This window comes from Canis lupus, chromosome 9, assembly GCF_048164855.1.
Source record: "Canis lupus baileyi chromosome 9, mCanLup2.hap1, whole genome shotgun sequence".
Lineage (NCBI taxonomy): Eukaryota > Metazoa > Chordata > Mammalia > Carnivora > Canidae > Canis > Canis lupus.
Window position 1 is genome coordinate 63631635 of NC_132846.1, and position 22650 is coordinate 63654284.

General features: G+C 57.0%; 1 protein-coding gene across 5 annotated transcripts in view; it reads right to left on the minus strand.

Annotated features, from left to right (window-relative positions):
* The window catches only part of CCDC88C (coiled-coil domain containing 88C), a 121073-nt gene that overhangs the window by 46214 nt on the left and 52209 nt on the right, over positions 1 to 22650 (minus strand). For all 5 annotated transcript variants that reach the window (XM_072839714.1, XM_072839710.1, XM_072839711.1 and 2 more), the window contains 8 exons: positions 10544 to 10602; positions 9698 to 9781; positions 7127 to 7267; positions 6664 to 6848; positions 5984 to 6065; positions 5483 to 5641; positions 1069 to 1215; positions 265 to 409 (listed from right to left, as the gene is read on the minus strand). In XM_072839714.1, coding sequence (XP_072695815.1) covers positions 265 to 409; positions 1069 to 1215; positions 5483 to 5641; positions 5984 to 6065; positions 6664 to 6848; positions 7127 to 7267; positions 9698 to 9781; positions 10544 to 10602 — 1002 coding nt within the window. The remainder of the gene's footprint in view (positions 1 to 264; positions 410 to 1068; positions 1216 to 5482; positions 5642 to 5983; positions 6066 to 6663; positions 6849 to 7126; positions 7268 to 9697; positions 9782 to 10543; positions 10603 to 22650) is intronic.

A 22650-nucleotide genomic window follows, 5' to 3' on the forward strand; every position in this document is an offset into this window, starting at 1 on the left:
GCTCCGGGGACTGTCCATATGGGAAATGAGAAAGCTGGCAACACTTAATTTGCATTTTATGTCCTGACACCAAGGCAGCCAGACCCCTCGTGTCCTCCTTGGGCAGAACTGCAATGAAACCGTTCCAAACAGCACTTGAAGGAAATCCTATTTACTTGGGGCGAATGGAGAGGCTGACAGGGAGGATTCTGGGCCAAGCATTCAGCTCCCTGGATGAGGAAGAAGCTGCAGCCAGGCGGGCTCGAGACGCCCCGCACTACCCACCATCGGACAGGTCTGCGTTCTTGGACAGCTGCTCCAGCTCCCAGCCGAGATGGGCGGACTCGTTCATGCTCTGCTTCTGGGCGATCTCCAGGACCATATTTTCTTCCAGCAGCTCCTCAATCCGCTTCTTGTCTGTGTCCCGGTCCTGGTGCAGGGAGAGGGGAGGCATGAAATACCAGCCCTCACGTCCCACCCTCATTCTCCCCAGGATGAAGGGACGCCATGCATCTGCTCACTTCCAAAAAAAACAAAACAAAACAAACAAACAAACAAAAACAAAACAAAATTTAAAACACCCCATAGCTTCAAGGAAATGTCTCCAATGCAGGGCCAGCTGTGGGCATTACAGCCACACAAAGGTCACCTGCCCCGGTGACCTAGGTGACGGATGGAGCCCTGAGGTCTCTAACAGAAGGCCGTCAGGACAAAGTGCCGTACCGTGCAGAGCTTTAATGCAGGTACCATGAGGAAGGGCAGTTCTGTGGTCCCAGAGCAGGCCCAACACGTGCTGAGGCTCCCGGATCCCAGCTCACCCCGCACCGAGGCGGCCACCCTTCTTGGAACACACACACCCATACACTCGCCCTTACAGAGAAGCATGAGCACTCAAGTCCTGTCTCGTGGGCGCCAGGGGCTGCCCCCTCAGGCCCACTGGGCTCAGAAAATGCTCTCTCCTCAGCCCCCTGGGAGTGGCAGGGCAGACTCAGGGAGGCGGGGATGGCGGTGAAAGCCTGGAGAGGGGCCAGCGTACACCCCCAACCTGCGCCCACCCGCGTGTGACATGGTGACGAGGGCTGGCAATACCAGTTCCAGGTCGTGAAGCTTGGACTTCAGCTGCAGGTTCTCTTTCTCCAGCTCGTGAACTTTATCTCCCCGCGCCCGGGCCGCCGTCAGCTGTTCCTCCAGCATAGCCTTGGTCTCAATTAAGATGATGTTATCTTCTCTCAGCTCCTACTCGGCAAAGACACACACGAGAGCCGTCAGACTAAGGTACTGGGTTCATGCCTGGGGCTCGAGACCTAAAACATGCACTGTAGGGGTGAGGCCGCTAGGCTGGGGGGTGGGCAGGGTCTCCCCCTCACAACACCTTCCCCTTTCTTCTGCACCAGGCCACACGGACACTCTCTACTGAAATAAAAAAAATGCACACATCACGACATCTGAGTTCAGGTCTTCTGCAGGGAACACCTGCTCAGGTGCCACGTCCTAGCAAACTTCGTGGGAGAGGGGCCACTGGACTTACTTCTGCCCTGGGCAACAACAAGTTCAGCCCACTGACTTCACCTCTCCTTGACCTCCCCCACCCAGTTACGGGGGGCTCCTTGGTTTCTCCTCTCCCCGGGGCCCTTCCAGCACCACTGGGTACGTGGCGGGGGGACTGAGTTTCCCTGAACGCCTTCATGCGCACAAGCACGCACACAGGGGAATGTGTCTGCTTTTGTCCATAGCACAGTTCTTAAACACGATGGGGTAGTCCCTGCTTATCCACGACATTGCGTTTGCCCAGCATCAAAGCTCCCTGGTAGAGGGGAAGCCATGTGCTGCGTGGTCAGCGGTCACGGTTCTGATCAAAGGCTGGCGGCTGTCAAGGGCTGGGGACTCAGGATTACCCAGGTGCCCTCTCTCTGTGGAAACCCGCACACTGTCCAGCTGGCCCTGCTCTGGGTGCTCCCCACCCCTCCAGCAACCCCCGCCCCCACTTGTCCCTTAAGAGGGAGGCAGCAACGCTCCCTTCAGATGAAGAGACTCTCGTGGATAAATTAAGGAATAAGCCCAAAGTCACAAAGCTGGCCAGGGGTGAAGCTAGGGCTTGAATTCTGGCCGGAGAGCTGCAGATCTGCATTCTCTCCAATAGCCTAGGCTGCCTGCAACCCATCCCCGAGGGGCTCGAGTGGGGAAAGCACGGGAGTCAGAGCACAGGATGGGCTCTGAACCAGAAGGCGGCCTCCCTCTCCAGCCACTGCCCACACTCACATCCTGAGCTCCAGCAGGCCCACTGCCAGCACCCACCCCCCGTCCTGTCACTCCAGGCTACCCCCTTAGCCTCACAGCCAACTCCCATGCAGCCTTCAAAACCCAGCCTAAGTTGCTCTCTCTGAGAAATGCTTGCAAATCCCCTGTATCCTGCCCGTCGGGCCTGGACGCACCGAGGCAATGCAGCCTGCCTCCCCCAGACCGTGAGTTCACTTCCGCCTTTGTGGGCCTCAGACATGTGTTCAGTAACACCTGCCGGCTGAATCACGCCGTGGGGAGCAGGGAGCGGTCAGAGGGCACGTGACATGGGCTACAAAGGGCCCCGTGACTTCCAACAGGCAGGGACAGACAAGGTGTCCAGGGGTGAAGTACCGAGGGAACACGATGATTTCCAGCCACTACTGGGATCAGTCTTGATCTTGCGCCTACTAAGTACCAGGGAACAGAGGTACCCCGGGCTTGCCTCGTGTGTCCCATGGCCTCAGGACCAGGAAGCTGGGTCTGCAGGAAGCCAAGCCCAAGCTCCCATGGCAAAAGTCAAGGGCTCAGCTTGCGGCTCTGGGGAGCTGCCCCGCCAGCCACCCCCCTGCACACCCGACCTCAGCTGAACTGGGAAGCTATTTAAAGGCCTGACCCGGCCATGCAAACAGCTGAGGAGCCACATGTAGGCGGTCACAGGCCCGACGGCTGGTCCCCAGGGGCTCAGGGGCTGCCGCCACTACCCTGGCACAGACACCGGGAATGTGGGCCCATGGCTCCAGATCCCAGGCCTGCCAGTGCACTGTGAGCTGTGGGACGTGGAGCCAGTGTCCCTCGACAAAGGAGTCCTCCCTCCATATGACTGACACACCAAGGGGGCTGAACCAAGGTCCGATGTGCTGACCTGCGTGTGTACCCTGTGCACGGTGCCCAGGCCCGGAAGGCGGGCTGGCTGCCCCATCCCCACACTCTATACACACTGCTTGGTCCAGCACCTGCCAAGCATCTGTCTACCAAGCAGTGGGCAAGTCCTTGTCTCCACGGGGCCTCAGGACCCCAGCAAGCCCCTGACACCAGGGTGGGGGGCGGCAGGGTGAGGCAGGGGTGGGGGAGCAGGATGGAAAACACAACAGGCTCCTCCCCACTGTGCTCACACCATAGCACCCACCACATCAGGGTCAGGCATCTGCAGCACCAGGGAGCCAGCCCAGGAGTGTGCTCGGGATGGACACTGGGCCCTGCACCCCGAGCAGGCGACCTCCTGCTCCCTCGGTAAACACATCCCTTGGCTGACGTCCCCCACTGCTCGGCCAGCTCCACTACAGACCGCCAGGCTCCACATGATGCCTGCCAGTTTAAACCTCACCTGGCTCCAGGAGTGCAGGGGACTGACCTGCAGACCCCACTTCGGGTCGGCATGCTTGAACATCAGTCTGCACCCAGTTTCATCAGAGCTCAGAAACCATCAGGAAGGATGCCCAGGGGCTCAGGGGCTGGGCGTCTCTGCCTTCAGATCGGGTTGTGATCCCAGGGTTCCTGGGGTCGAGCCCCATGTCAGGCTCCCTGTTCAGGGGGGAGCCTGCTTCTCCCTCTGCTCCTCCCCCTGCTTGTGACTTCCCCTCCTCTTTCTCTCTCTCAAATAAATAAAAGCTTAAAAAAAAAAAAAGCCATTAAGAAATACAGAGAAACCCAAAGTGCCAGGTGGAAACAGAAGATGGAGGACCTTACTTGGTTCCCTGAGTCTGAACGCTCCCTGCTTAGGGCATGACGTCCAAACTCCCACACAAACTGGAGGCCCCCTGCCCTTCCACCATCAACCCTTCCTCCAATGCCCCTGTTCACCTCACCTGTACCTCCTCTGTGTCTGCAAGCCCCCCACCCCACCACCACCCTGATTTCCTTCCTCGTCACAGCTGAGGCCCTGCAGGCAGGCAGACAGGTTTCAAGGCCTGGTCTGCATGCATCCTGGCTGATGGGGTGCAGGGCCCGGTGTCCATCCCGAGCACACTCCTGGGCTGGCTACACAAGCTATGGATCAATCCTCTGCTTTCTCCTCTGAAAGAGATGAAAGGAACTGGCAGCAGCCCCTAAGGCTCAGGGGGCTACCAGGAGGTTCACATGGGGCCATGTGGTCGGACCCCCACCATTCCTGGCAGGTGAGGAAAGCTCCATAAATACGGTTATCACCACGCCTTTGGAAACCCTGCTGCGCAGCTCCCCTGGGCCAGGCCATGGCTTCACACATTTGGCCACCAGCTTCCTCAGATGCCTCGGCTCTGCAGGTGCCCCCGCAGCAGCCACGAAAACCGGGAACAGATGCAGGGAGCAACACGGATGCACGGAGCAACACGGATGCACAGAGCGACGTTCCAATAAACCTTCATATTCCCAAGAGTGGGAGGGGCCCGGGCTTCACCCCAGCGGCCTGCAGTCAGGCCATCCCCACACCACACAACGCACTCCAGGACTCAAGTCAGAGGCCAGTAGGGCAGCGACCTGACTTCCAGGGTGGGAAACAGGAGCACATGGCACCCCATGAGGAGCACTGCCAGGGGTGGGCAGGGGGCCTAGGGAATGGGAAGCAGGAGGGCCCGGGCCTACCCTCTCCTCATCTGGCCCCGTGGGACCAGAAGGGGGCTCAGGTGGGGCCAGAACAAAGCGTCTCTTGGGGAACCAGAGATGGCTGAGTACCAGACGAGGGGCCGAATGTGGACTGTATCCCAAGAATAATGCACAGGTGCCTGAGGGAGTCTGACAAGGGTCACTGTGACACCCGGACAGGGGATGTGGACAAGGACAGGTGGAGGCAGAATGGCCAGTTCAGAGCTCGTGGAAGGCAGCCCGTGCTAAGGCCCTGGGGTCAATGAGCGACAACGGCAACCCTCGGGCAGCGGCAAGGACAGGCTGGCTGTGGGGAAACCCCTGGGACTGGGCTGGGGGTGAGTTAGACTGATCACCAACCTAGCTCCTAACTAACTTGCCAACTGCCCACCCCACCCCTCACTGCACCACTGGTTCCCAAATCTCAGTAGAAGCAGCTCACTGGGAGCGAGCTCTAATGCACCCGAGGCCAGGGCACCCCTTCTACAGGTGGGGACAGGCCTCATGCAGCACCCACACCCACCACCCACCACCCAACACCCAGCCAGGGGTGTGGCAGCCAGCACTGTGCGCTGCTCCATCTCCACCTCTCAGATGATGTTTACTCCAGAGGCAGCACAGACCCGCCAGACCCTGCAGGTGCCTCAAGCATGCAGGGGCTCACCTCCATGCGGGCTTTGTAGAAATCCACATCATGCAGCCTCTCCCTGCAGCGCACCAGCTCCATCTCTAGCCTCTCCACACGGTTTGCCTTCTCCCTCAGCGAGTCCAGCTCGTCGCGATAGGCGCGAGCAGAGCGGGCGTCAGCAGCCAGCTGGGTGTTCTAGACAGCAGGAAAAGGCAGGGGGACCCAGCTTAGGGCACCTCTCCAGGGAGGGAAGAAGGGGCCAGGCCCTGCAGTGCATCTCCAGGACCTCCCAGGAGAAGCAGGTCTGGGGAGGGGTCCCACACAGCATCACCAAGTCACAGTGTCGCTCTGCACAGTCCCCAGGCCACCAGCTCTTGGGCAGTGTTGCTGCGAGCTTGACAGAGACAGGCCATTGCTGGAAGCTTCTGATGCTGCCTTCCCGAGGCTCTGGGCCACAGCTACTGGGGAGTCCCAGCCACCCCCACCACTGCCATCACAACCCCCTACCCTGGGCATATGCTCAGGTCTCCCGCTCACCTCCTGCTTAACTTTCTGCAGCTCCAGCACCAGCTGGTCCACCTCATGCCTGGTGTCCACAAGCTGCTCCGTCTTCTCCTCCCTGGGGGTGATTTGGAGGAACTATGGTGAGGGCTCCTCAGCCAGCAGCCCCAGCAGCCCCCCATACCTCGTGAGACCAAGCAGGGACAGGGGGAGGGGACTTCGGCGAGTGAGGAGGGCCGTCGGCACGTGGAGCCTGCAAAAATGTTCCTGACTCGAATTCTTTCCCATTTTTAACTTTGTAAAGCCCCCTCTTAAACCCCACCCACCAGACACCTTCCCCCTGAGGGTGCGGGGCAGGGAAGGAGGCCCTGCCACAGGTGCTTTCCCCACAGCTGGGCAGGCACCAAGGGGGAGGCAGGGAGGTGATGTTCACCTGCTGCAGGGAATGGGGGGGGCAGAGGTTCCCCTGATGGGGTGAGCCGCATCCCCCCTCCAGCATGTGGTCATTCCCGCCCCACATGGGACAAATGTGGACAGGAGGCCCCTTGTGGAGACCATCTGTGACCTGCACTGGCAGGAGCCTGGACCGTGACCCAGCTTGGGGCAGACCCTGCCGTCCGGCTGGCTGCACTGCCCAGAGGTACACGCCGCATGACCCAATCGTGTAGACACAGCATACGGAAGCAGACAGACAGCGGGGGCACGGAAGGACTCACAGCTCCTGCCTGACACGGCGCAGCCTGGCCTTGGTGTCGGCCAGCTCCACGGCCAGGTGCTGCTTGTCCTCGCTGGAGAGGCTGCTGGTGGGGCTGGGGGAGGACTCGGCGCTGCACGACCTGAGTGGGCTGGGAGGCTGCTGTGCCTGCAGGTAGTCCCGCTCCTGTGTCAGGTCCACGATGAGCTATGGTGGGCGGACAGGGGAGGAGAGGGGAGGCCGTGTCAGCACCCGGGCCCTGCAGGGACTGCGGCAACACCCTAGGGTACGGCAGGGCAGGGGACGGGATGAGAGAGGGGAGGGAAACTGCCAGGGAGGAGGACAAGGCACTGCAAGTGGTCAAGAGGACAGAAGTCATTCGGGGCAGGAGGGGCAGGGGGCAGCCAGGGGCACGGGCATGAGGGAGGGCCCCCTGGCTGGCGTTTCCAGGGCCTTCTCCACCCGTGCTGTCTGAGGCCACGCACCTCCGTGCACTCGTCCCGCTCATCCAGGAGTCTCCGGAGATGAAACACCATGTTCCTAGACAGGGCCTCTAGCTCCTCTGGGGCTACGTCCGGGAGCTCTAGCCACTGCAGGTCGAACACGTTCTCCTGGTTGTGGGTCACCTGCAGGCATGCGGCAAGAGCTGCAGAGGCCAGGGACCTCCCTTCTCCCTTCGCTACCCATTCCATGGATGGATGCCCCTGACCTTTCACCCCAGGCTCCCTGCCACGGGAGGGGGCACCCCAGGACTGCGAGCACTCCTGCTTCCAGCTCCCACCTGGAGGGGGCCGAGGTTTCTCCTTGGAGCCAGCAAGCACTCCTGACACACAGCAACTCCCCTAGCAGCCCTCGGATCCACTTCCACCACGAGGGAAGCAACCTCAAGGGCTCTGAGGGGCAGGGGTCGGACCACATGCTACCACTGCAAACTCGACCGTGAATATAGCACGTGTTCAGTCGGTCTTGTGTCACAGTGTTGGGCCATTTATTCTGGGGAGAAGTATTTCATAATCTAAAGCAGCCTTTAGGTAGTAAGCCCCTATGTCATCCCCACGGGCCACCAGAGATCATCGGTTTCCCATTTCCATCAAGTGGGAGCCGAGGCCCACAGCTAGGCTGGGCATGGGGCAGCCTCTCCGTGGATTCTTCCCACGTGACCTTCTCACCACTGCCCCATCCAGACCTTCCAAGGGGGCAGAGGGCCTACGGTGAGTGCCTGCTGCCTGCGTCTGGGAAGAGACGTGTTGGTGCACTCAGGGCCTCGACAGGGGACTGAATAAAAAAGAAACCGGAGTTACCCAGCCCAGTGAGGCACATCTGAAAAAAGTTCCTAGATTTTTCAGAGCAGTACAGGGATACAGAAAATAGTGAAACAGACACAAAAGACAGGGGCTCCAGCGTCTCCAAAGGCATCCACTTCCTTACCCCTGCCCGCCTCACAGAAGAAAAACAGATCCCTCGGATCAGGAAGGGTCAGGAGAAAGCTCATCCCGCCAACAGGGCGCCGCTTGGCCTGCCCCAGACTGAGGCCGGCAGAAGGCAGGCCTCTGCGGAGGGAGGGGGCACAGGGGCCCCATCATGCGCGCCTCAGTTGCCCAAGGAGCTTCTCATTACAGGCTTGTGCCCCCTCCTCCCCTGGGTCTGACCCAGAAGGCCTCTCCATGCACGTCTAGACCCATGCGTGTCCAAGCAGTAGCCACCTATTTCCCCCACTGCCAGCCACCAGAGGAGAGCCATGCAGGACTCCTTTTTGGCTACACATCTTCTTTCTCTGTTTCTCTCTTTTTTTTTTTTTTTTTTAATTTTTATTTATTTATTTATGATAGGCACACAGTGAGAGAGAGAGAGAGAGAGGCAGAGACACAGGCAGAGGGAGAAGCAGGCTCCATGCACCGGGAGCCCGACGTGGGATTCGATCCCGGATCTCCAGGATCGCGCCCTGGGCCAAAGGCAGGCGCTAAACCGCTGCGCCACCCAGGGATCCCTGTTTCTCTCCTTAGTATCTTACTCTCTGCACAGGAAAGACAGCGAGTAGAAAGAACAGACCCGTCTCAAGCACCCCCATCCCTGGAATAAACAGTTTTCAGAATACACAGACGTGCAAAGAAAATTATGAAGCGGGGTCATTCTGAGGCTCACAGCCCAGCCAGCCCCTGATATGGGATGTTGAGAATCTCTGCTGCGTGACTGACGTCCCTTGGCGGACGCCCTCAGACCCGCCGCGAGCTGTACCTATTTCCCGCTTCAAACCCTGGCTCAGAGCTCCTCAGTCAGCAGCTGCTGCCAGCATGGGGTGCTCAGCCTTCACCTGCCTTGGCCAGTTATACACCTGTTTGGGGGGCTCCTGCTCCTGTCTTTCCGTGTGTCTACCTCACCTGTCCAATTACCCTGAAGGCTGAACCGTGTCTCCTGAGGGTCCGGGAGAGGTCAGGGAATTTTCAGGTGGGCACTTGCCTCTACAGGCTCATTTTCCAGGGAAACCGCATCTGCCAAGGTCGACTGATGGCAGAGGGGCTGCTTGCCCTCCATGCAGGGCCCTCCTGACTGCACCCCGCAAGCAGGGTCTCTGGACACACCCCCCTGGGACTCGCTGGATTTTTAGCTTCCCCAGCGGTGGCTGCCTGTTTCTCTGGTGTCACTGACGGAAGTGGAGAACTCTCTATAAAGATCAACCATTCCCAGCAGGGTGACATTTGCCAGGATACGTTTTCAGGGTCTATAAATTGAATTCTGAGCCTAACCACGCTGACAGCTCTTAAAAATAGTCTGAGTCCATATTAGGCAAGAAGAGGAGACAAAAGACGACTTGATTGAGGGTTTAAAAAAAAAAAAAAAAAAAACCTTCCTTATTTTTACCCCGTTTTAGTTCGCTGATGGTTACCTTTCCAAATGGAATCAATCTGTCTGTGGTGTCTGAAGCCTAATGTTAGCAAGACCCTTAATGGGTGACACGTTTTTCTTAAGCTTTTCACTGGTGGAGAGCGCTCCCGTCCAGGTGGCCACGGGAGCCAGCAGCAGTCCACAGCCACACCCCCCAAAAGCCTCACACCTACCTCCTGTATATGGGCCACGATCCCAGCTTGGGTTTCAATGTCCAGTTGTTTGATCCTTTCGATAAATTCCTCTTTCCTCTCACACTGTGGAAGGTTGCGGGCATTAACAGAAGCACCACAAGAGGGCAACCCATGGCCCCCTCACTGAAGTACAGTCTCAAAATGAACTGTCCCTCCCACCCCCTCACTTGGCTTTACTTCCTTTCATAACCCAGCATGCTCCTGTCCTATCTGCCCTCACATGGAGGTTTCTCTAGACGTTGCTCGGACTACCTGAATCACTTGTGGCAGGGACTGGGTGATGTTTAAAAAGCTCATGCCAGACTGAACAGTGAGCAGGGTGGGGAGGGGTGAGTGGTATGGGAAGCCAAAATCTGCTCTGCAAATAAGTTCTCCTGGAGATTCCTAAGCAGGTAAAGCACAAGGCCACCTGGTCTAGGCCAGGGGCTGGCAAACTTCATCTGTAAAGGGACAGATGTATGTGTGGAGGGGGGAGTCTTAGAACTGGGCGGTCAAGTGGGCTCAGCTCTGCCACTGTGGCATGAACGTAGCCACTGTGCGTATGCAACGGAGTCAGCACAGCTGTGTGCACACAAAACGCCACTTAAAAAACCTGGTGGCAGGTCCATCTGGCCCACAGGCCACAGCTGACTGACGCATGCCCTAGATGCCCCTGTGCTGGGGACAGCGTGCTAACCACAGGGTTCCCACCCGCCCTCTGGCCCAAGGTGCCCAGTGCCAAAGTCTGTGGCCACCAGTGTCTCAGGAGCCCTGTGGCAGCTTCACTCCTCCCTCAGGATGGCTGAGAGCCGGCCCTCCCCCACCCTGGCCTGGCCTGGCCCCTACCTGGACGGCACAGCCCAGCACCAGCAGCAGCAGCTTCTTTATTTCCTCCATGCTCTTCCCTAAACCAAAAGAGCAACGTATGTAATGAAGCTCAACTGTTCATGAAATTTCACCAGCGATCTGTGTTTGCTGCAGGGCGAGGGGGCGAGTGGGGTGGGGGGGGGGAAACCTAGCCAGAAATAAAGTACTCTTTCCACCCAGCCACATCCGCCTAGGTGTACGCACTCCATCTGTTTTCTTTGGATGGGTTTATTCTTGAAACCAAATGGGAATTCTGTCCATAGCTATTTGTGGCACTTTTCCATGCCGAGAGCAGACATATCCTGTTGTGATAATGAATGAACCTCAGTACCAGCAGCCCTTTCTGGTGCATGGGAAGCACAAGGGGAGAGGATAATCCCCACGGGGAATACTGAGCCCTCCAAGAGGAGTCTGTACACAACTCTACCTTTCCACTGTGCAGAGCCCCACACAAACCCCCACCCCATCAGCCAGCTCCCCGTTGTCAACAGTTTGCATGTGAGCCCGCTGCCTCCCCCGTGTTCTCTGGCTCAGTTCTTGGCTGCAGTATTCTAAAGCAAATCCCAAACACGCACGTGTCATTTTTTTTAAAAAAAGATTTTATTCATTTGAGAAAAACCGAGAGCGAGAGAATGAGAGAGAGCGTGTGCCTGTGAGAGATCATGAGCAGGGGGAGGGGCAGAGAGAGAAGCAGACGCCCCGCTGAGCATGGAGCCCGATGCGGACCTCGATCCCAGGACTCCAAGACATGACCCATGCTGAAGGCCGATGCTGAACCGACTGACTGAGCCTCCCCGACACCCCTATGTATACCTCATTTTTGAAAGAATCATGTTGACTTTGGGCAAAGCCCACAAACGTATTCATCCAATCCCCTTCAAGAGGTTCTAGTTTTCGCTATTTTAATCTAAACAATGCTACACAGAACACCTCCGTGGCTAGTGATGCACATCCTTACTTTCTTCTTTAATGGCTCTCCAGAAAGGCTTTACCACTGGACTTTCTCACAACTGAAAAACAGCAGGTCCTAGTCCCCAATCTCCCACGCCTCCATCCTACTGCTCTCTCTCCGTTGTGCCAGGGAGGCCAGAAAATCTCATTTCACCGTTTTGCACCACATCTTTCCGATGATGCTGGAGGTTGAATGCATCTTCCAAGTGCCTGCCTCTTCAGTTTTAATCACGTAAACAGAGTCAGGTACTGGGTTCAGGACTGGCCTGGTCACCAGAAGCAGCGTGACCCTGACAGGCCAGACTGCCTCGCAGGCTTGGTTTCCATATCTACGGAATGGTTTCCGTGTCTTATGATGTGATGAACCGGGTGATGTGCAAGGTCACTTGCAGTTGACAATTCCACAGGAGGTCCTGTTCTATGTGGGGGAGAAGGGACGTGCCACAAACAGCGTGGTTTTCTTGACAGACTTACCAGCACCCACTCACCCTGCAAAAACGGCCCTATGTATCCCCAACAACTGCTGGGACGAACAAACTTGAGTCCCAAGAATTAGCATTGGGTTTCATTTCTAGTCTCTTGGGTGTAACGTCTATGGAGAGACACGCGATCCTGTTCTAGGATTTCTCAACTGACAAACAGCTCAAAACAGCTTTTCCCCAAGATCACAGTTGAGTCTCAGAAATGGGGGCTAAGCATCTGCTCAATCAAAACTGTAACCACCCCACCACCACTGAAGGTGGGCAGGAAGGGTTAAGGGGTGGGGCTGGCCTCAGGGACCCTCCAGAGCACAGATTCCACAGTCCTAGGATGAAGCTTTGGCACTGCCCGTCAGCACGCTATGGTCAAGCCCTTCTCCTTGCTGATAAGGTGCAGAACTAGATCAATGTGTGAAATGGAAAGCTTCTCAGACTTTTATGCATTTTTTTTTTTAACCAGAGGCCTTTTATTTGGCCTCAGAGGTTCTAACCCGGACATAAGTAAATCCATGACCACAATGACTAACTTCTGTATTAAAGTGGAACTGACAATCAATCCCGATTTTAGTTTTGATAACAAGGAAATGCCCACCTGCATATTGGAAGCCTGCAATCTGTCTCATGAAAATCTTTCCCTGGCCACAGAGCTGCATCCAGACCCTGAGAGCCCTCTCTCTGCTGTCCCCTAGGTCAGTCCCCAGACACCCAGCGACTGTCCTGTAAGCAGGGTGCACATAACAGGTGCAGATCCCCTGCCCCCAGCCATTGCCTGTGATGATTCACCTTCCTCAGGCCACGCTCCTGGTGGATACCCAGCAGGGAGCAGACACGCAGGAGGAACGCATCTGGAAGGTCTCAGGTGAGCCCAGACAGAAGCCAGAGTTCACCCGGTGAATCTTTACCGATTCACAGCCAAGGCCCCAAAGGTCCTAATTATATCATACTCTAGAATACTTTAAACTACTCCGATGATCCATGTTCCCAGCTCACGGCAGATTTAAAAAAAAAAAAAAAAAAAAAGCATCAAACTACCCATGAGAACAAGCACTGAACAGGCCCACCGCCAGTGGCAGGAGCACCAGCCAGTTACCTGACTGCAGGGAAGAGACCAGAAACCCCATGTAACCGCACACAAAGGGCTCCCAACGACATTCTGTGGCTGCTCGGTGAAAGAACAAAGGGTTCTGTTCCCTCAGCACCCAGCAGCCACACACAATGCCAACCGTGAGTCACTCTCCCGCTCACTCACTCACACCCATTAGAAAAGTATGGAATTCCTGTTTGCTACGTTTTAGAACAGAGTTGGGGCAAAGGTTTTAAAGGGAGAGAGTCTTAGAAAAATTTTCATGGGGAAAAGATTTTTTGAAACAACTTTTCGGTGGTGAACAGGGTACTAGGATGTTCACCTCTGCCCTCATTTTTTTTTTTTTTAAGATTTCACGTATTTGAGTGGGAGAAAGAGAGAGAGGGAGAGAAGCAGACTCCCCGCTGAGCAGGGAGCCTGACACGGGGCTCAATCTCAGGGCCGTGGTCATAACCTGAGCTGAACGCAGACGCTAAACCTATGGAGCTACCCAGGCGCCCGCCTCTGCCCCCCATTCAAATGAAGCGATGCTGTCTGCTCAGTCTCACCAGGCGAAGTGAATACAAACATTGGCTTACAACAACTGCATCCCGATGGTTTTATCACTACACAGATTCCTATGCTACTTTAAAAAATAAATAAAAACTAAAAAAAAAAAAAAAAAAAAAAGAAAAGAAAAAGAGCACAAATTCCCCAAGTTTCTCCTGGGAAGTGGATGCCCAGTTTGTCTCAAGATTTCATGAGCAAGGCAAAGAACGACTGCTATTTTCATACATCTGCCAGATTGTGGGTTTGGGATAGTATCAAAACAGACGAGAAGAGTCTGTCCTGGGTGCCTACCAGTAAGACTGGCTCAGTGACACCGTTAAGGAAGGCAAAGAAGAAAATAACCCTGGGACGCCTGGGTGGCTCAATGGTTGGACATCTGCCTTCGGCTCAGGTCGTGAGCCCAGAGATCGGGATCGAGACCTGCATCAGGCTACCGCAGTAAGCCTGCTTCTCCCTCTGCCTGTGTCTCTCTCTCATGAAAAAGAGAGAAGAAGAAGAAATAAACCATACAGATGGCTCCCTCCCAACTGCCTACTACATGCCAGGGGCTAGCAGAGGATGGAACCAGAGTCAACACCATCCGCTGGGCTCGGACCAAGACCACCAGCAGTTCTTAAAGAGCTGACATGCCCTGAAAACCCAGAGGAGGGACATGTAGTTCACAGTCAGGCCCATGCAAGGCTTCCTAAGGGAAGTAACCTCTGCCCTGAGACCCAAGGTTGAGGAGCTATGAGGGAGGAAGGTGAACCAGAGCTTTTCAGGCCCAGGGGTGACGGGGAGAGGAAGGAATGAGGAGCACGCACAAGGCCCAGGGGTAAGGGCACACACAGGGTGTCTATCAAATTCTAAATGTCTTGTGGTTAAGCTCACTAGGATGGGTTCCCAGGGTGAGGGATGGGGGCGGGTTCCCCAGCAGTGTGGATCTCTGTACTGAGTCACATGCAACCGAGGGGTGGGGGAGGGCTGAACACATCCAACACCCTCTGCACCTACCCACAAGCCGGGGGGATCCCAAGAGAGCCCAAGCTGATGGTCGAGCCTAACAAAAACCTTACTACCTGCTTCCTGAGGCCCTGACACAAAGAAAGTCACCCCAGTCTTTCCTTGCAGAGCCAGGGTGCACCTGCTGGTCGGAGCTACGTATAAGGCTTCCAGATGTTCCAAGCAATCAGATTCCAAGACAGAAGGACGAGTATCTGCTAACACGAGCGGTGGGGGTGCACAGACAGAAGCATAGCTTAACGGTCAGAGCACGCGAGCCTCTAACAGGGAGGCTGGACGTGGAGATCAGGGCTGGAGAATCCCCTTTCTAATCTTGTGTCTGGGGGACACATGGCTCATCAATCAGAACAGCTGCTCCCTGAGCCTGGAAGGAGGCCTTGGAACCCTTCTGAACATGGCAAATGACAGCCACTGCCCATCAACAGAAGTTGACCCATGAAACTGAACCCATCCTCCATGCCCCGAATGTCATCTCTGGGGTCCTTTCTGGCTCTACCCTGACTCTCTAAGATGCAGCCATCTGAATGTTCACACTTCCTGGTGTCTGGATACAGAAAATAAAGCTTGTCGTGAATAACCAGCCACCTAGGGATGAGGTGGGCATTCAGGCAAGGACGTGCCCACGGTTCCTTCTGAGACAGAGCTCCTCCTGCCCCCGCTGCACATCCTCTGCCTGGCGGAGGTCGGGAGGGAGGCACAGTGATTCCTTGTAAGACCAAAGTCGTGACGCACCCCCTTCCCTGTCTCGCCGACTCAGCTCTCCACAACCACAAGCCCAGGCCCTGCAAACCGCCTGCAAGGCTGAGGGTTTAACCCTCACGACCTGGAAAACGGGCCTATTCGAGCAGACACTGCCCTCCCCACAGGCCCCTCACAGAACATGCCACCGTTTGATTTAATCCCCAGGACAGTATCCTCTCCATGTTACAAACAAGAACAGGTCTGGACGGGCGCAGCTACAGAACTCGGAGCTGGTCCCTGCCTGCTTCACCCTGACTCCCTACCAATCCCTTCCCCCCAAAACTGCCATTATGAACAGGTACAGTTTTGCCCAGAGCAAGGCTCTCCCTCGTCTAGTGTCTGATCCCAGGGCGCCCAGCATGCAGGAGGTTAACTGGTCACGTTAACAGCTCACACTGGATCCGTGGGGGCGCCTGGGGGACTCTGAGGGTGAGCGTCTGCCTTCAGCTCAGGGCGTGATCCTCGGGTCCTGAGATCAAGTCCTGCTTTGGGCTCCCTGTTCATTGAGGAGCCCGCTTTTCCCTCTCCCCCTGCTTGTGCGCTCACGCACACTTTCTCTCTAAGAAACAAAATCTAAAACAAAACAAAAACAGCACATTGAATCCATGGTAGAAGAACACAGAGAACTTCCTTCCCTGCTGGAACGGAGACCACGTGTACGTGCGCACATATTTTCCCCTAACAATTCTCCGTGCTGCTCTCCCCTGCGTCTGTGCCAGAGTCAGTCTCCCAGCTATGCTCATCCCGGTTTCTTACATAAAACACACCCATTTCCTTGGAATGATCATGGGGCCGTCTCGTGAATATGAAAACAGCACTGCCCTGAGCACGACCGTGGGCACGTCTCCTCGATGTCAAATGACACCCGAGACTCACGCATGCGGGCCCAGCTCTGTGGGCCCCCTTCGCGGGCGCTGCTGAGGAACGGCATGGAGGGTGAGCTCCCGGTGGGGGGGCCCATGCGGACCCTCTACGTACCTGTCCCAGTCTGTGCGGTCTGAAGCACCTCCATGCCCCACCTCACCGTCGGAAGGGCGACCCTGTGAAAGCCTCATGTAGCTCTCTGATGCCCGGGATGCAGCCCCCACCGGGCATTAGCATAACCAGGCACCCCCTCCCCGATTTATCTAATTATTAAATAAATGTTTATCACGGGTGGACTCTGGTAGGCACGGAGTCACGTGTCCATGCGAAATGGGGCAGGGGCCTCCCAAGGGCACCCTGACCGGCAGCCCCCCGTCTCAGGGTCTGTCCACCATGCACATCAAGCCCGTCCCCACCGTGGATCCCCCAGCACCACCGAGTGCCCGGTGACGGAAGGCGGCTGCTCCCAGACGACGGACAACACTCTGAAGGCGCCCCACCGTGCCCCTGGACGGCATCGCCAACACAAAGGACTCCCGGCCCCCGGGCTGCCGGGGCCACAGCAGGTGGCCGCTGCCTGAGCTCCACACACAGACGACCAGAAAGGCAGCACCGGCCGCCCGAGTTCAGCCTGAGAGCCTGAGAGCCGGCGGCCAGGGCTGCAGAGGAGAGGCCGGCACAGGCGGGAGCCGGCGGGAGGGAGGGCCCCTGCCCCCCCCCCCGCCCCAGGCAGAAAACCCGGAGCCCCGGTCCCAGCGGTGACCACAGAGACCTCTCACAAACAACGTCTGGTCCGGCGTCCGCGGGTGGCCCCGGCCCCGGCCCCGGCCCCGGGGAGCAGTCCCGCAGGTGGCCATGGCGCGGGCAGAGCCGGGCAGCAGCGTGTGTACACAGCGTCGCTCACGGTCCACCGGACAAAGGCTGGTATCCAGGCACGGCCCTCGGGCTGCCCAGGAGGCCGGCGAGCGGCCGCGCCCGCCTGTGCCCGCCTCTGCCCGCCTGTGCCCGCCGCAGCAGAGAGCCGGCCTGCGGCTCCAGGGACCCCCAGCCGAGGCCCCGCAGCAGGGGCCGGACGGCGGCTTCCCTGAGCCCGGCCCCTCCAGGAGGGAACGCGGAGCATAAACGGGAGCAGAGGGCTGCGAGGGTGGCTTCCCTTCGTTCGCTTACCCCTCCCCTCTTCGTTTAAAGGACCTGAGATTTTCATAAACCCCCCAAAATAAACATACACGCGTACGAGACCAGACCAGACCAGAGTTGGGGAGAAATGAAACAATAAATAAGGTTTGGAGAAAGAAGGCAAGAATGTGCCATTAACTTAACCCCGGACGGCGGATGCTCGCCACCCGTTCGCTTGGTGAGCAGGGCAGCACCGCGGGGACGGCAGGGGAGGGAAGCCAGTCCCCGCGGTCTTTAGGAGAACGGTCTAGGGGCGACAAGACTGTTCCTAGTAAGCCGGACCCTGGGCTCTGTCCCCTGGCTGCCACAGCGGAGGTGAGCCAGCCATGGGCCCAGCAGCCTGGCACCAGCTCCCTGTCAGCAGAAGGCAGAGCTGTGCGGGGAGGACTACGAGGGTGGTTTCTGTGGGATCTGGAAAGCACTTCCACGGCGCCCCTGGCAGGATAGCCACCTAACGCTGAGAGGGTTAAGTGTCAAATCCCAAGGGTCTTGGGGAGGTAGCTTCACCTGCGACACAGCCTTACTTCCTCCCAGTGTACAGAGCATGAAGCCCGTCATGGGATTCCCAGGGCCGTCCCACCCCTCAGAGCCCCCACATCCCAGGACACCCTCCCTTCTGATGCACGGCCATGCACCTCCTCCAGGAAGTCTTCCCAGCCTGCCCACGCAGAGCTCATGGCACTCCATCAAGTGTGCTTACACCACTTCTCACCCTGGAACAGGTCTACCCGTCACCAACGCTGCCTCCCATGCACCCCTGCCCTGACTAGGACTTGGGGGGCTCCTTCCACATAGACAACCTATTTGTTTCCAGGGCCCTTGGGCCCAGCAGGTGGCAGGAGAAACACAAGCTGGAGAGGATTAGCAAGAGGCCATTGGGTCTCTTCCGCCGCGAGCTGGGAGGAAGGGTACGCACAGCACCCATGGACACAGACCCGCCAATGCCCCTAGGAGCCTGCTCTGTGCTAGAGGCCCTCCTGGAACCAGCAGGACAGAGGGGACATGGAAGACCTGGGGCCAGCGCGCTGGAACCACCCAGGCTATCCTCAGATGTCCAGCCGTGCTGAGACAGCCCTGTGCAGGGCACGGGCTCAGCCCCTCCCAGGGCCTGGGATCCCGCCGGGGCACCCAGATGCCCAACAGATGTGCTTCTCTCCTGTACGGCCACAGGCTGCGAGCCTCTGCATGAGCACCTTCTCTAAGGCTGGGTTTCCGCACCCGTGAGATGCCTTCCCTCCATTCTCACCATCTCACGTGGATCAGCCACGTACAAGTCAGAAAACCACCACTGCCCGTGGATACAATGCTCTCTTCCCGAGCGCCTGCTGAATGATTCACCGGAGAAATTAATCTGCTAACACCCTTGGCTTCCTGTCAGATGAATCTAGTCTTCTTTGTGTGGCACGGTGACAGGGCCCGGCAGCGCAGAGGCCGGGGAGCTGGTCTGGATCTGGTCCAAAACCATCCCCCGTTTTACGGATAAAGCCGACGTCATCTTGTCGTGGTTCTCATGACTTCTTCCAGAACAGACTCTGATAAACCATGGAAACGTGCTGAACGTGGATGTGCAGCTGGCAAGATGGCAGGGTGAGGGCAGCTTCCGAGCCACACACATAGCACTGGGTGGAGATCAACAGGTGGCACTGGGTGGAGATCGACTCTGGCTCGGCCCTGACCGCTGACCTTTGACCTTGGCATCTGCAGGAGCATGTGTTTAACACCTGTCGCGAGCGCCCACTTGAAGGACTGGGGAAGTGGGGACAGGAGAGCAAAGGGGACAAAGGTGGGTCTGCAGCATGTGTGCTTTATTTACTGAGCACCTACTACGTGCCAGGCACTGCTCTAGACACCCGGAAGACACTGGCAACAAAAAAGAGAAAAAACCCGAAGATTCTTGCCCTTGTGGAAGACTCCATCGTGTGTGGGCTGGGGGATAAGCCCTGCGACAGACATGAGAAAATAAACGATCAAAGATCTGGAGAGTGATACACACTGTGAACAAGGGGAAGGCGAAGCAGGACAGGACTGGGATCCTGAAGGGTGAGGGGCACACAGGTGGACACCCGGCAATGCCTACTAAGGGCAAGCCCAGCTGCGGGAGGCCAGTGCACGCAGGCCCCAGTGCCAGGGGACGGGGCAGTACAGCAGTTAAGAGGAACAGGGCCTGTACTGAGGACATGGGGACGGGAAAGGCCAGGGCAGATGGGGAAGAGGCCACTGTGGCAGGAAGAGGGAAGCCTGATGAACACATGTGGGTGACAGCAGATGACAAGACTCAGCCAAGGCGACACAAAGCGAAGAGCACCCTACAATACCCAGTCCTGAGGGCCACCAGCGTGAGGCTCTCCTGCCAATGGCCATCATACGAACATGATCAAGGGGCTCAGGGCTGGGTCCTAGGAGACCCCAGGCCAGGCTCCAAGATGTGGGGTCCACCCGATGAGGTCCCGGACAGACGCCCCTGACAACCCATGAGGACAGCTGCAAAACCGCAGGTGTACCACGAGACAGACACTGCGGAGAGGTGACTTCAGGTGCAAAAGAGGAGAGACAGGATGAAGAGTTGGGGCCAGGAGAGCCAGACACCAAGAAGAGGTTTTAACAATGACTTGAAGTCTCTGAAAGTTCTTCTTCACATTCATTGAGCATCCCTGAATCCCACCCAAGGCAGAAGAAAAGAGAACATCCTTTCGTCCCACGGGGTGGCGTGGGGTGGGGGGCAGGTTGGTTAGACACACAGAGAAGCTCTCGTAAGGGTAGGAGTTGTGACATCTCCCTTCCTTAGGTCGGAGGCAGGGGACAGCCCCCACATCCCAGGACACCCTCCTGGGGACAAACACTCAGTGTCTCAGGATCAGTGTCCCTGTGTGTGTGTGTGTCTGACGAGATGCCCTGCTGGGCTCTGTCCTGCCCCTGGCACATGGCTCCGTTGAGGTACATTTGCCAAAAAAAAATTTTTTTAATAAAAAAACCCCAAAACTGAAATGTTATAAATAACAGTACAATATCAATATCAGCCAAAGAGAGCACAGGCATGCTCCTAAGATGATATGTGGGGCAGAATTAGTTTAAAAAAAAAAAAAGAAGAAGAAGAAGAAGAAAGCAGCACCCCTCCCACCTCCCAAACCCACTTCTAGGCAACCACACAAAAAAGAAATCAACTTTGGTCTTTATTTAAAAAGAAACCGAAAGTGCTTCACTCATCTATGTTTTACAATTTAAAGCAGGAAACACTATCCCATAAATACATTTCTGCACCTTCTTGCCAGTGGGCCTGCTGACCTCCCCCCTGCTCAGGGGGTCCCGGGACCCCAGTCAGAGCCTACGCAAGCACGCACCCAGCTCCCACATCCAGGGCCGTGACCATGCAGGCCCTGCCCGGAGACCACCCCCCGCCCCCCGCATGCCCCTGGAGACCCCCGCCTGCCGACCCCCCGAGTCTCTTCCCAGCCTGTCCTTCAGAGCAGGAGATACCACCTTTCTGACTGATGTATACTGATCCTATCTGATGCCAGGACACCCCATGCACCTGTCAGAGCCTCAAAAACAGCTTCCCTGTGGTGTCCTAAGCCTGAATTGTGGTGAAGAGTGCATAGTTGTAGACACTTATGACAAAAAAAAAAAAAAAAAGCCACTACATCATATACCCAGGACAGGTGAATTTTAAGGTATGCACACTATACCTCAATAAAGCAATTTCAAAAAAAAAAAAAAGCAAAAGCAAAATCCAGTGTCCACATCTCTGCAGAGGCTTCTGCTCAGCACCAGACCCTGAGAGGAGACCTGTGTGCTCTGCGTATGGACAACCCCTCAGGCTCCATGTGGTTCAGAGGCTGGAACAGAGACTGCTGAGCAGGGAGGCAGGAGCCAGGGTTCCAGGGTGCAGCGGTAGCTGGCAAAGGGGCCTCCAGAGTATGGGCTTCCAGATGGCAGGGGGACATCATCAGGGAAGACCACAGGTACCCTCAGGAGGAGGGTGGGAAGTTATCCAGCACGACGGGGCAACAGGGTGGCTGGATGGGGCAGTGGGATGTGTGTAACGCCAGACTGGACCACATGCCACTGCCATTTCCATAGGTCAGAGGGTCGATGACTGGCCCAACCTGATTCGTCTGTGTGTGATACGGCCAGGGAGCTCGGGCTGCAGGGTCTACTTGCGGGCCATGTGACCGAGGGCTTGCCACCGAAGCCCTACGAGCCTCTGTGTTCTCACCTATCAATGGGCTGGCACGGTCACAGCCCAGGAGCATGCTCCCCTTTGTATGTGTTAACCATACATGACGCCCAGTGCAGGGCGGGCTCACCAGGGGCTCACACAGGAAGGCTCCACTGTTCCTGCTCCTCTGCAGGGGGGTGTCTCCGGGGCAGGCAGCACCTAGAACCATGCTTGAACCACCAACCTTCCACAGGCATCTCTCCCCCCATAAAACCAGCCCCCAGAATAAACCGGGTCAGGCAGCGTAACTCTGCTCAGCAAAGCAGATCCCCACCTTCCTGACGTTACCACAGAAATGGGAGAGGAGCCACTGCCCCCGGGGCCGGGGCCTGGGCTGGGGCCTGCGTGAGCGGCATCTGGGCATCCGCTACCTGGGGAACCATAAAATAAAGCCAGAGCCAGGGGAAGGCGAACATCAGGTTCCCCCTTACTAATGCACAGAGAGGGGAGCAGTGTTTGCTGCCAGGAGCCTCTAGGTGGGCCTGGGCAGCCTCTGCTAAGGCCATGAGTGACCACAGCCAGCTGCACTGGGGACCACGGGGAGACCCATGAAACCTAACGTCCTCTGGGCCCACAGAGAGAAAAGTAGATATGCCAGGCACCCAGCACCCAGCAGCATAGCCACCAGGAGTAAAGTGACCCAACGCTTGGCTACCCCGACCTCCAGCAGCTCCCAGGGCCATGGCACTAAAACACAGCTTCTCTGGAGAAACTTTCTAGGCCGGCCCCTCAGGGTACTCTCCCCAAAGCCTTGAGGCAGCTCTAGCTACTCTCATATGGACAGAAACAGGGGTGGCCAGATGCCCACGGGAACAGGGTATGAGATGCCACAGAGGAAGGCTTCAGTTCTTTCTGTAGAAGCCACTCCTGCATGGCGTCCCTCCTGCCTTCCTGGATCCTCACCGATCCTAGGCGGTCAGAGACCTGCACTCACCAGGTCTCCACTGGAACAAGGCCCAGCTGGCAAGCACACTGTGCCTGGGGCCTGTAGGCTGATGTCCATGAGTCACGGGCAGGGGTCAAG